The sequence below is a fragment of the Varroa destructor genome, unplaced genomic scaffold, assembly GCF_002443255.2.
Source record: "Varroa destructor unplaced genomic scaffold, Vdes_3.0 BEIS01000001.1, whole genome shotgun sequence".
NCBI classification, from domain to species: domain Eukaryota; kingdom Metazoa; phylum Arthropoda; class Arachnida; order Mesostigmata; family Varroidae; genus Varroa; species Varroa destructor.
Window position 1 is genome coordinate 70,579,132 of NW_019211454.1, and position 13,426 is coordinate 70,592,557.

General features: G+C 40.8%; 1 protein-coding gene across 9 annotated transcripts in view; it reads right to left on the reverse strand.

Moving 5' to 3' along the window:
* Positions 1–13,426, reverse strand: part of LOC111248418 (calcitonin gene-related peptide type 1 receptor-like) — a 146,427-nt gene that overhangs the window by 93,828 nt on the left and 39,173 nt on the right. For 3 of the 9 annotated variants that reach the window (XR_015319546.1, XR_015319545.1, XM_086978074.1), the window contains exons 1-2: positions 6,218–9,581; positions 5,800–5,901 (exon numbers count right to left, since the gene is read on the reverse strand). Coding sequence is in view for 7 of the 9 variants with exons in the window: in XM_086978074.1 (XP_086834200.1) it covers positions 5,800–5,901; positions 6,218–6,239 (124 nt within the window). In the remaining 2 variants the exon portion in view is untranslated. The other 6 variants (XM_086978061.1, XM_086978071.1, XM_086978053.1 and 3 more) reach the window with 6 other exon arrangements.

A 13,426-nucleotide genomic window follows, 5' to 3' on the forward strand; every position in this document is an offset into this window, starting at 1 on the left:
ACCTTGAGCAATATTTGCTACGTTTTGAAAAGCAACATTAGTCTAAACTATGGGTCACTACGCTGTATTTATACATTTTTTCGAAAATACGTTTTGAGCACTAGGTATATTTTACATATTCATACTGTTATAACAGGCTGGCAACGATGCGTCTAGGACTGGCTCTATCGGATACAGATTTATCAGCGCACCTAATAAGTTCGCCCAGTCAATGCGGCAGGTAAAGGTCACACAGTGTGCCTCTGTCATCCCTTTTTCCCTAGACGTTGTCCGATGAAGGGTGGAAAATATTGGTTTGTTACATCATTACATTATATCCACATGGTCTCATATGCGCATTATCCTTAAGCACACTGTCATAGCTCTGGCTAAACGATTCATGTGAACTCTTGAAAATTTTCTAAGGTCAAGTCGAGTGATGATGTCAATTACGGCCAAAGTGTTACAATTTTTTTTTTTTTTTCATGTTTTTCTCTTAACATTGTTCCACTAATTTTTCTAATAGCTAGCAATTTCAAAAGGTTAAACCCTATCGTCTACCAGGCGACCAGCTTAAAGACCACTTCTAGCATACCCAGCTCCTTCATGCTGATCTAAGCCGCAGTTGGCCTTAATCGAAAACAGGCAACAAAGCTTGTCTAAATATTCAGCTAATATTTTTCTTCGAACACCGTACGATCAGCTCTAGCTTTTTGTACAGCTTCTACCCACGGAGGCAGGTACAGGCCGCTAGCGTTTGGTAGTGCTTTGAGTGGTCCTACAGTATTCGGCGGACGTACGAACGCTGTCATTGTGAAAGGAACCGCAAAAAAAGAGGCCTCATATCTCACTCTCTTGGTTTTTTCCCCTCCTACAGAAATCAAAAGGACGATAACAATAACGTATGCCTCCGTATTGCTACAACAGTCCAGCAGAGGGACGTTGGTGCGCATAGAACAGCTATACTTGTCTAGCAAAATCCGAAACAGCGTGTAGGTCGTTCATTTCACTCCAATTTAGTTTTTAAGCCCGTAGAGGACAGGAAATGCGCAATTGCCTTTCCATAATGCTATGCCTCATACGATAGTGACACTTGTATCACCGGTAACTAAAGTACGATACCACAACAAGCTATGTCAGATTGTCCAGCCAAAAAGAACTCATACTATTCTGTCGTTCAGCTTTACAATTAATCGCCGTACGGCACGTCGAAACGTCTCGAAGCGCTCTGACATTGATGATTGCTATTTGGCCATTTTACATCGCTCTTCAATGTCGATTGAAGAACCTGAACGAAAACGCATTGCGATATTAACCACTTCACTGCCCGAAGGCTATTTTGCTAGAGCATGTTGAGTTGACGAAACCAAGCTGTCATATTGCTGAATAAAGCCATAGTATATATGATATTACTAGTTTTTACATAGAAATACCTATTGGTCTGACTCCCACCGGTAAATTACCTGTATTTAGAGTGAGTATCTTGTTGACATGTTTAACAAAATTTACCGCCATAGTGTGAGTTCCAGGGAAGCAACTTTTCTGCCTGCCCGCCTCGCATCTGACGGCCCCTACATTCAAAATGATCCGCACTAAGCATATTGGCACGCGCCCAGTCATATATGGTTGATTTATTGGGACACGAACGAGCGCCTAACGGACATGCTAGGTACAGGAGAGAACAGTGGGTAAAGTATTTGCTTGCTAATCTCAGGGATGCCATACGGCCTAGGTTCGAACCCGGGCATAGACACACTGCGTTTGTTGCTGCGAGCCAGCCATCTGATGGAATGCCCAACGCGACACTGGACGTACATATGGAAACACAAGGAAGACCCCATATTGTGTGCAAATAACTGCTTATTATAAATGGTAAGCTTATTTTCAATACTTGTGCCATACGGAAGTTCAATGGTTATAACCTGTATGAACCTATAGTACATCTTGAACCTAAAGCAGGTTCGGGAAAAATTTATGTTCTTTTTTAGTGTATACATACTGGAATTAACACTGAATGAACCGTACCCTCATGTTATCCAGATAAGTGTTGAAGTTGCATTACGCTTTCGCTTGATAAATCTACTGTGAATAAACTTGTTTCGACAAAAGGGTCAGATTCGGTGATACAACCTGTCGATTTTGAACTGCTGAAGGGACCGCTGTAGCCAATCTTGAAAAAAAGCATTTGATCGAATGTAATTCTTAATAACAGGCTTTCCTTCCACAAGAACCAAAACATAAGCATATTTAAACACTCGTGACATCCTTCTCTATTTATGCATCGTTTGTAAAAAAAAAAGTAACGTATTTGAAAAAAATGTGAAACCGTTGTACGCTAGCGCACAAGCTTTACATTAGATGTTTGTATAAACAAAAGTCACACTCAGCCCAATTCGATTAATATCTGTAGGAAAATTAGAGGTACTTCGTAGTGTCAGCTACAACTATTGACGCCTTTCCTTTATCTCTAGACTGGAAATAACTGACCGTTCGACTCAAAGCAAGTCGGCATATCCCTCTTGAACCTTACATTTTCGCTCTGGCTATTCCGTTGATCCCCTATTTTAAGTTTGATTTCCCGTGGGTAGCTTTGCCGTCATATGGCTTGTTCTTTACGGTGCTCCATTTAAACGAACGCGACTTCTGGGCGAGAAACAGAAGCGGTCCAACTATCTGGCCGTTTGTACGTGTGGAAACTAGATTCTAATTGCAGCCTCCGGCCTCTATCGGTGAAGGAGCTGACAGTGGTTCCTTCCTTCCTTCCTTCAAATAACTCTATAGTGCTTTTATTGATATTTATGTTGCCTCAAAACGGCCATCCGTACACAAAGTAAAAGTCCTTTAGGAGCAAACGCCGTACATTGCAACGAGCGAAATATTATAGCATACATATTACTGCCGTTAAAGGTAGGGGCTTCTACTTAAGTTGATATTAGCCTTAACTTGATATCTGAGATAAATCATACAGAAAGTATATTGTAGAAAGGTCTCCTGTTCGATAATCCAGTCTTTGACAGTGCAGCACATTTCACATATTTCATGCTATTATGGAGGTAGCTGAAGTTTCATTAGTAAGTCAGTACTTATTTTTTGTTGCACTGTTTCGTATGTCCAACATGAACCGCAGTGTAGATAAAGGACCCACAAAGATGTATTAGAATATTAAAAATTCATAAATTAAAATAAAAATAATAAAATAAATGCTATAGGTTAAGTACAAAACGTATCTTTTTTACAAGCTTTTATTTATCTGTAAAACGTTCGTAGTTTTTCTCTTAATTTCAACATATCGTAATAGTACTCTTACTATAAGACTATGCCATGAGCAATGGGCGTTAAATTCATAAACACATAGGCGTTCTAGTTATAGTAACGATCGCCAAACCAGCGTGGGTTTTGAAATAGTTCTGTTCTACAAGGAAAACATCCAAAGCACAAATTTGTTTTTATCTGACAATACCGTCTTCGCGCATTAATGAGTAGCTCCGTTGGCGTAACCAGGCGTCTCTCCAGCTTTCAGTTTTACAAACACTCTATTATTTACCCTTTTCTCGGCTATAAGTGACTGCCTACAGCAGCTGTTTGACGCTTGTCGTCGTCTTCTCTGAGCTTTATTCGAGTCGACTTGTTCCCGTTCATTGACACTCTCGGCATTATGGCTCGACATTGTCGAGATTCGCCGCATCTCCCGAAATCCAATTGAGACTATTCTTCCAATGTCCGGCGGCATGTCCTCTCGCACGCGCGGTAGCGGAGCACGACATCTGCCGCATGTTGTGTACCCCCGGGGTACAAGCCAGACGTAGAAAAAATAACAATTTCTTCGAAATCCCAACATTTTCGCGTTATGTTTTGCTGTTGCTGACTAGCGCATAGACGATTGTTGTTGTGGTAAACGTCTCACCAGTTGTAAACGAATTTTCAGTATAATTTATTTAGGACATTGTTGTTATAGTTGTTTTATAGCTAATTTAGCCTCAGCTGTATCTAGGTCTCGATGGATCACTCATTAGTTAAACACTGAAACAGACCATGCAGCGCTGTAGATAGATGCTAAAGCAGATCAAGTCCAGCATTCGTTTGTAGCTAGTGAATAAGATACCTTTCGGTATTTGAGTCGTCCGGGTGAATGTTTTGCGACGTAAGCACTTCTTTTGAGAGCAAGAAATATTTACAAGCAAAAGGGAACCCTAATTATGTGCGATCCTTTATTCTTTTATGGATAATTGTCGTCCGATCAATTTTTTATGAGGTAAGTTATTGATGGACCGAAAAAAGACTTTGTCAGTAACTATATTTAGTGTACGCACGCTTGCATACGCGCATTATATCAATATCTTTTTGCCTAAATTCTATTTTCGTGAAAGACTAGATTACTAGATCAACATATACGACTTGTCGCTTTGGTAGACCTCAGATTAGACATATTTCTGATTAGTTAGGGTTAAAAAGTCAGCTTTTTGGTTGAGAAATATTTTGCATGAGCACATAGGGAACCTCGAATGTGGTTTCGCTGAAGTGCATGTCCACTGAATAGATGCCGCGGAAGTAATAACACTGCAAATATTGAAAGAAATTTTTTAAAATTTCTGTCTGGATTTCGTGTTATACTTACATTTTCATCGGTAACACTTGTAAACGACGCTTTGTGAGAAGCGGGTACATTTGTCTTCTTCCAAACTGCTTTGTCACTCGAGCCTTGATGGGCAACATTTTTGTTTTTTTTTTGGAACAGTTATTTCTTTTCCATCTTTGACAGCTGAATTATGTTCTGATTTTGTGGAGTTTTCATGTTCTAGAGGAACCAGGAATAGCTGCAATAGTCGTTTGAAGTTGCAGGAACGACTTCAATAAGCTTGAGGGGCATGCAAGGAAATACACGCCGGGAAAATTCCTTCGTATCAGCACATTACGAATGATGAAAAATAGGAAAAAGAGAGGAATAGAACAAAGGTAAGTACTCGCGCATGATCGTTTGGAAAAGTCAGTGTTATTTTGTGGAAAGCTTCCACAGTGGCAATAATAATACCGACAATAGCGGCGAAGTCAAAAAGGAATCAGAGGCAAAGGACAGCCGTCAGTGATCCAAGGTAGTACGATCGCACGAGGTAAACTACCGCATTTTCGTTCAGATCCAGTCCCGCAATCTGACTAAGTTTGAGATTACTAGATCTGCTACGCGGGGATTATATCTGAAATGCAAAGATTTTTTACGACTCTGTTCATTTGTATTTAATAAATACGTTTTCATTATGCCCTATGATGCTGTTACACAATCGAATTGTTTCTATCGCATCCATGTATACTCTGACAGGAATACTCGTAACGAAGCCTATGGCATCTAGGCTTCAGAAAGGGCTTTTAAGGCTTAGTCCTGATAAAACTCCGAGACTAAATATTTATTTCTTACTCTATCTAGGTATGCATGTAAAATACGATATTTACAAGAAAATCGTTTTTATATTTGTTCTAATATTGAAGTGTTTTCTAAGACTAAGATGAGGTCACTACGGACGTACCTACGGGTTTACCTTTAAAGGTCTAGGTACAACATTACATTAGAAAATGGGCTTTGCGCGTGTACGAGTGGAAGCCTAATTCGCTCTACGGAAAGTTTGAAATTCATTATAGAACATAAAGAAACAATCGCAATTCTATTCCGGCTTATTAAGTATTTCCAAGTATTGAATCGCTTGGAAGTTAATCAACGAGTATTCATAAAAGCAGATAAATGATTTGTTTTCTATCTATCTATCTATGCGTTCGTTGTATTACACATAAGAGCGTTCGCAGCGTACCGTGGACGTGAATATAACTTACGCAGAAGGGGGCGTACGTTGATTTTATAGAAATTACTACCAGAAATCGCCATGTATAGAGTTTTATTCCGTATCATGACGTGTGCAAATTGTCGAAGGGAATCTATAAAAAAAAAAAAAGTTACTTCGTCTTAGTGCATCCACAATGCACACTGGCTGCTATTTGCACGCGGACTATTCAAATACGTCTACCGACGGATGTAGCAATTCCGCAAAAAAAAGCCCCAGAATCCTGACTAACCAAGCCATACTAAGGGTCCAAGCGTTACACAAATATAGTCATTGTACTATGTCAAACATTACAGACATACCAGCTCACAGGCTTCGATGAGATTTAGCCATTGCAAGGCGCCTTCTACTATCCGAAGATAGACGAGAATAAAGAAAACAGCTTTAATTAAGCAAAAGAAGGTACTTACGAGTACAGTTGACTGTGTCCATAGTAGAGACGTTTTCTTGTTTCGATGATTGTTTAGATTCCTTAATTAGAGTATGGGTCACGGAACTAGTTAAAACTTCGATGTTACACGCATAACATACAGGGAGCGTGACAGGTTCTCTCCTAATAAAAGTCTTTGTTGACGTGCTTACAGAAGAGCAGAAACCATGTTTGTCACAAAGTTGTTCATAAGTTTCACTTCGTTACGTTTTTTTTCCAGTGTCACAATATTATCGCTGGAAATTCACACACCTAAAAACACAATGTACTTGCTTCAGGACATAAATAGGCACAAAGCGAAGCTTTTGGCATCGTTCAAGGACGGGAATGCTTTTCCGTAGGCTTTCTCTTGTTCTAGTTTTCACACCCTGGTCCATTCTTCCAATGTCCTTTCCACTGGAAGTAGGTGGTTCTTAGCAACTTTCCGGTATTTGATTACACAATTAACCACCGATTTTGTTCACGCTTTTGGGCGACTGTATTGAGTTGCAACATAACGCAAGGTCGGCGCTGCTGCTATCTATAAAGGTAATCGTAAAGACATTGTATTTTGACGTGATGCTACAGGAGCTCGATCTGAGAGAGTTGTTATGTAGCACGCAATTTTACTCGGTCGAAGTCCTGTCGTTTCCTACTCCATTTACCGTTGCGTCTATGGTGCTTCTGATGATTTCATCCTATTTTTCTAGATCATGCAGAAAATGTCTTCGATTAGTTCAGTTTTAGAAAGCAATTTCACCCCTTGTCTGCATCTCCAAGCTACGGCCCCTTGCCTGATCGTGCGCAGAGCACATGGAATATAAAGATAGGCATATGCAGATGCGCACAGAAAAGGTAGTCGCGGCGGGGCTAGCGGTCGATTCAAGTGACTACTGTGATACGTGTTGGGTATAATTTTGTATATTGTAGTGGTAACCAACGATACTCAACTATATATGCTTCTTTTGGTTTTTGCCAGCGGAACGACTCTTGTCGACAATACTTCCATGGCTACCGATATAGTTAAAATCATCCGTATGCAGCTGGTATGTACGTGTGTGTATTTGTCTGAACGCTCCGTGGCAATGATACAAATCCCAATCATCGGTATTTCTCTATCTGTCCTTTTTGACATGTCTTCTTGTGAAAATAGTAGCAGTAACAGCAGTGAGGCGCGTGGCAGCTGTACTGCAGGTGGCACTCACTTGCCTAAATCTAAATGTGATCGCAATCTGCGCCAGGTAACTTCAACGCGTGTAGGGCCTCGGTACCACTAGTAATAATGGTACAGCTGCGGGAATATTAATGCCACTATTGACGCCGGACGCACCGGTATGGCAGTTGCACTACGACGACCATGACGCTGGTGATGGCCGATGATATCGAAAGCTAAAGAGCTGTGTCAACGGTGATGGCAGTGTCTCGGCGTTGCCATCTGTCCGTAGCAGACAAATGTACGAGATATTTCAGAACTGCGGCCTATGTAACTCGAATTAAAGTCCTGTTTCCGATATCAGCCGATGAAAAAACCGGCCCAGTAACGGCGGCTTCTCTGTGTTGTCGCTGGTGACGAAGGTAACAACAGCCAAAAGAGACAACAATGATGATGCTGAAGTTGCTCGTGATAATCGCAGTACTGAACGATGGGTTACTAATTGGGCACGGTTCAAACTACAGGCACGTGTAATGAGCGCGCCAACAAAAGTGGGCCTACTAGCATATACACGTATGAATCGCACCATGCTGGTGCAAAGAGTGCTGAAGGTCGTTAAGATCCATGCACCATATAGATACAGTGTTAGCTATAATGGACACAAGTGTATCTGAACGTGCTTTGGTCGCCACTTCGGTTGTTGATGACGACAACGCCAGCGACAATAACAACGATTAGACTGGTCTTCAGAGAAGTGGCAACGAGTCGTAGGACAGATAGACATTACAAACAAATTCTATGCCGGCGCTTTTCTCCAAACCCAGATCGCTGTTGTAGCCGTTAGCGCTTCAGCGATTGTTTCTTGCAGATCTGAAGTGGTCAATTATATTGTAGCAAACGCTCATGTTTTGATGCTACTGCTGCTGCCCTTGATAATCGTACTAATGTTGACTATGATCTGACTCTTTCCGTAGACTTCGATGTTCGTTGTTCCGAGATATTGTGGCCTTTAATGGCACGCTTCTGGGTAGCGACCGGCGTTATCGTTTGAGTGGCTGACATATCCTGTTAATAGTAGTTGGATATACACACTCTCTACAATCAACTGAAGAAGCTTACTACACTTACTTGGGAAACGATATTCGACTGCCAACAATGGTAAAAGTCACTCTTTGTTTGACGATGCTAATTCTGTGTATTGGACTTGTCCTATCACGTGTGCGGTATGCAGCATGTTAGCATAGGCCGAACTACGGGCGATGGAAATCTCCGGTTGTATTCCAATGGCGTTGATTAGAGCGATACACAGCGCGATAATGGCAACCAGTACGACATAACAGAAACACCAGCATCTCACATGTAACCACACAAAAGCCCGTGTCGTCATTATGTTCTAGATGATCAAGTGGACTCAAATATAGCGGACACGCCGTTGTCGTTCGCTGATCCTATTCACTTCTCGTTTATCAATTGGTCGGTTGGTTTAGACTTGGTCCTATTTGTTCTATTCATCCTCCTGCTGCAGTGGTGCCGGCCATCGTAAGCGTGACAGTGGATACACTATTGTACGACACGCTTATCGTAGCGTAAACGTCAGCTCGATCATGCTTTACATTAGAAAGCGCTATGCTAAACTTCGACGCAGGTGACGTGTGCTAGTAATAACTTCTACTGTATAGCCAATAGTTTATTTTCGATTTGGCTCCTGTTTTGCTATGGCTAACTATTGCATGATAGTTACGCTCCGACGCAACACCTGCGGCAAATTTGACTTGAACTGGGCGATAGCGGGAATGGGTCACGACACACACTTCTCCTATAAGAGGTACGAATGCGCATGGTTCATTGGCAACACTTGTGTATTGAACCGTATGAAACTATCTGAATCATTTCAGTCGTACGAAACCCAGCGGCATCTCCTGTATGTACTGATTCCTTGTAAGTGGAACTTAAACTATCACCACATTATATTTTAAGCGCACTGCTGCTGCCATCCAGTGGACCGTTACCTAATCACAATAAGCGTAAAACGAAACGCAGAGACGGTAAAACGATGGTGCGACTGTATGTTCCGTACTAGGACTGTGGATGTTTGTACACTAGCTGTTAGAAAATTCTATTGTTCGGCCTTCCGTACATGTGTAACTACGGGCGCATCTAGGGGCAGTTCGTAAGCGGCTCTAGCTTTCCATCCGCGCTGCGGCCAGCGAACTCTTACCTCTGAGAAGACTTAGCCGGCGTCCAGGGGGCGCTCTCACGCAACATGTGGCTACACCGGTTACTCTTCCAACGACAGCCGCCCTTTCCATTACCGGTCCCTCTCCACGATGGCTGAAGCGCGCCACGACGTACACGCTGGTCCTTGCATTGGCATGGACTGAACCAAATAGACATCGTTCTACAACGATCGGATGTAGAACGAAACACTGTATAACAGACGAAACTGATCGAACGGGTCCTAAGTGGAAAATGTTTTCTATGTTTACCTAAATGTGGGAAGTTGACAAACATGCGCTGCCTAATGACGGAAGTATATACTGAGGTTTCTGCGAGTAAAGAAGGACTACACAAATATGAGTCAGTCTTTCGTAGATTTTATCGCTGCGCATATACTTTTCTTCCATTCATCAAAAAAAAATTTGATGGGTACCTTAAAATGGGTCTACACCTTGTTTTTGATAGCAGCCTTTAGCTGAGAACATAGAACAATTGACAGAAAAACAGATCGCACACACATGCAGGCTGGAAACAAAAGTTGTGTGGGTGAAGTTTGATCATTGTACAAGACCCACCAAGTGTTACTTTTTGATTGTGGTTTTTTGATGCGATTTTGACGCTGATCCAATTTTAGCGGAACCGCTTGTCAGCTACTTTAAACCTTATAAAGAAAATCACTATATGTGTTTTTCCATTTTCTCCCACACATCGCCTGTTGATACGGTCGAAGATTTCTCATAGCAAAAACTATTACAATGTTTTCTAAAAATCAGGCTCTACGTTCAGTTAACGCTGTTGAAGGAAATCTAACACTGGCCCTCTATTTTTTCGTTTTCTATACCTCTTTCGCTGGCCAACTGAAACATGGCCTTATTATCCAGATTTACGAAAGTCTTAACCGAAAAAAATGTGAAATATAGTAGCCTAGTTATTTATTAGGCAACTACGACTGAACTTGAATTGGGCGAAAGCACGCCTCGGAAGAGATCTTCAAATTTAAATCTATCTATAACGACCTAAAAGCGACCAAACCTACGCATCTGTATAAAGAAATATTCAATTCTGTTCAATTAATTAAGCATGCCATCGTACATTTAAAATTAATGGATCATGGCCACATAGCGGACCCGTTTAAAATGCGATTTGACAAAAATAAAATACCGAATTAATCTCGTTGTTTGATACTGTTTTTATAAGATTTCTTATAGAAGGAATAGGTTTATGCAAATTTTTATAAATAGTTGATAAGGTCTGAATCGCGATGCCTGTAAAATTGTTTCAATAATTTCAGTTATTTATACTGCTATGTATCAATGAAATATATATAATAACAAGAACACAGGTTGGCAGTCGATAAGCCAACCGATGTTCCCATTGTTATTATATCATTACTATACAAGTTTCGTTGTGTGATTAAACCCTCTCTTTCCTATGATTTCAGAGCAGACAGCCTTCCCCAAAGTTAAACTAGTGAAATCTAAAATGCATTAGCCTTCGTTAAATGAGATGGCTCTTAAAGAAGCAAAGAGACCTCATCATTGTGCTATTTAACTAAAAATAGACTTCCAAGACTTCGACACTCAGGATGCGCATCTCTGATGTAGTCTGCGGAACTACGCTCCTTAACTATGAAATGTCTATGAAAAACATATAACATGTTTCACTAATCATAATTTTCTGACTGTTCTTTTCTCGCGCGGTAATCAATTGGAAATATTGCTTGGGGCATGATTAATTTCTGAACAAAGAAAATATATTTTAAGATTCTGTTAGAGGTATAAAAATGTAGCAGAGGGGCAAGTGCAGGGTATTTCAGGCAGAGTAAACGAAGCGATTTAAATTTGATCGGACAAAAGATAAGATACCGAAGGTCTGCGGCAATCTAGTGTTAACGTGGACACGTTATAGATGAAAAATCCACACTCCGATGACGGAACAGGCTATCGATGAAGATGATGCAGGACATAATATTGAATGATGTTTGGAAAAATGCGAAAGAAACGCATAGCCATAGGAAAAAATTGTTCGGAACGTTCGAGCTACATTTAAATCAAGTAGTACAATTAACTGCACCTAAAAAAAACTGCACCCACTGGGCAACCGCGAACTTACATGTTATGGGAGAACACTATGTAAATTTCACAAAATTTAGGTTTATCTCAAGAAAAATTGGACTATCCTTTTCTAACCGATACTAATTACTTAGAGAAATCTGTTTCACCTTCTGTTTCGGAGCACTTTAACGGAGATGGCGAATTTTACTTCCAACGGGACGGGGCACTCAAATTAATCATCGTGATGTTGGCACATATATTTATGAGAATCTTCTGTGCAGATGGATTCGCACAGGGCATCTTACCAGTTCCCCATAGCCAGTACTAACATTTTTCGAGTATTTACACCTGTATCTGTTGTGTGAACAGCTTCTCGGAATCACCTCGATATAGCATAAAGGATTCGTCTCCATTAGAAGGTCTAGCGGGGATGGCTTATGATGGATATAGCTAGGGCTTCTCCAACATGCCCATGAAACGGCATGGTATACGTTTTATGCAATTTAAATATTAAATAAATGCTAAAAAAAACACTTGTAGAATCTGTGTATACATTGCAGAGACTATGATGCAGCACCATTATTACTTAACACATAAGCATAGATCCAAAACACTTATCTCTGTAGTTGTCTGTTGGTCCAATGTCCTGCCTGGATTGCTTTTAAATCATTCTATTTTAACAATTCGGTTAAACGTATACATGCTTAGGTATGAAATGGGTATTGTCTTCTTTTTTATGGTTAGAGACGCAGCGCCTACGCTATGCTTCATTATAATAACTTTGTCGCCACTTACCTGCTGCCTTTTCAGGTGTGAAATAACTTATCTAACTTTCATCATTTGCTGCGTCCGAGCTAGAGGGCATAGCTAAACAGTGCGGCCTGTCTCGAACACTTCGTCCAGTAGAGAAATATATTTAACGTTCATTTATTGGCTGCATTCCCGATCCGGCCTAACTGATGAGATATGTACCCACTGGCCAACTGCGAAGATCAGAACTGAACAAATCCAATAGTTGTTGGTCACATCATAATATGTTGTTCTTCCTTGTCACCTGATTGGCGTCTTTTAAATTAATCCGAATTAAACCGCTCCGTAATTTCGCAAGCCATGAGTGTAGGCACTCTCCCCCCCCCCGCCCGCCCGCCTGCGTAAACATGCGTCACACTATTACGACACTTCTTTTTCATCCATGAAGATAATCTTTCACTCTTGAAGAATCAACTCTGATTGCGATGAAGGCTTTAGCTGAATCTGCCGCTTTGACCGCTTACTTGTGTTGGCACGCTAAAGGTGTCGCGTATTCACTTTATTTACGCGACCATTAAACTGCTCACCAGAATGTGGGTGCATATAGAGATAAATAGGAGATACAAATGTTGGCAGTGAGATCTCGCGTTAATCCTTGTAAAACCATGTTCTATTAGCAACACCTTTAACCTCCTGCAAAAAAGCCTTTGCGCGAGGCAAATGCAGCCTAAAAAAAATTCTGTAACGTTTAAACATCGCTCGTCCTAGTCTAGTCATGTTTCGCCACTTACTTTGACGCATCTTCTAAGCAGAACGAGGAAGATACTGCGAGTTAATAACAGCATTTTATACTATAATGATATCTTATTTATGTCTCTAGTGATATTAATCATTCTTATACCAGAGTGATACCGTTTAAGGTAGACTACTTCAATTTCCTATCGTATATCAAAACTTTGCTCAAGGTCAATATAACAATTAATACTCGATTCCAAAGTTCGACCTAGTGGTTATTTACTGTCTCAGTAAATATATA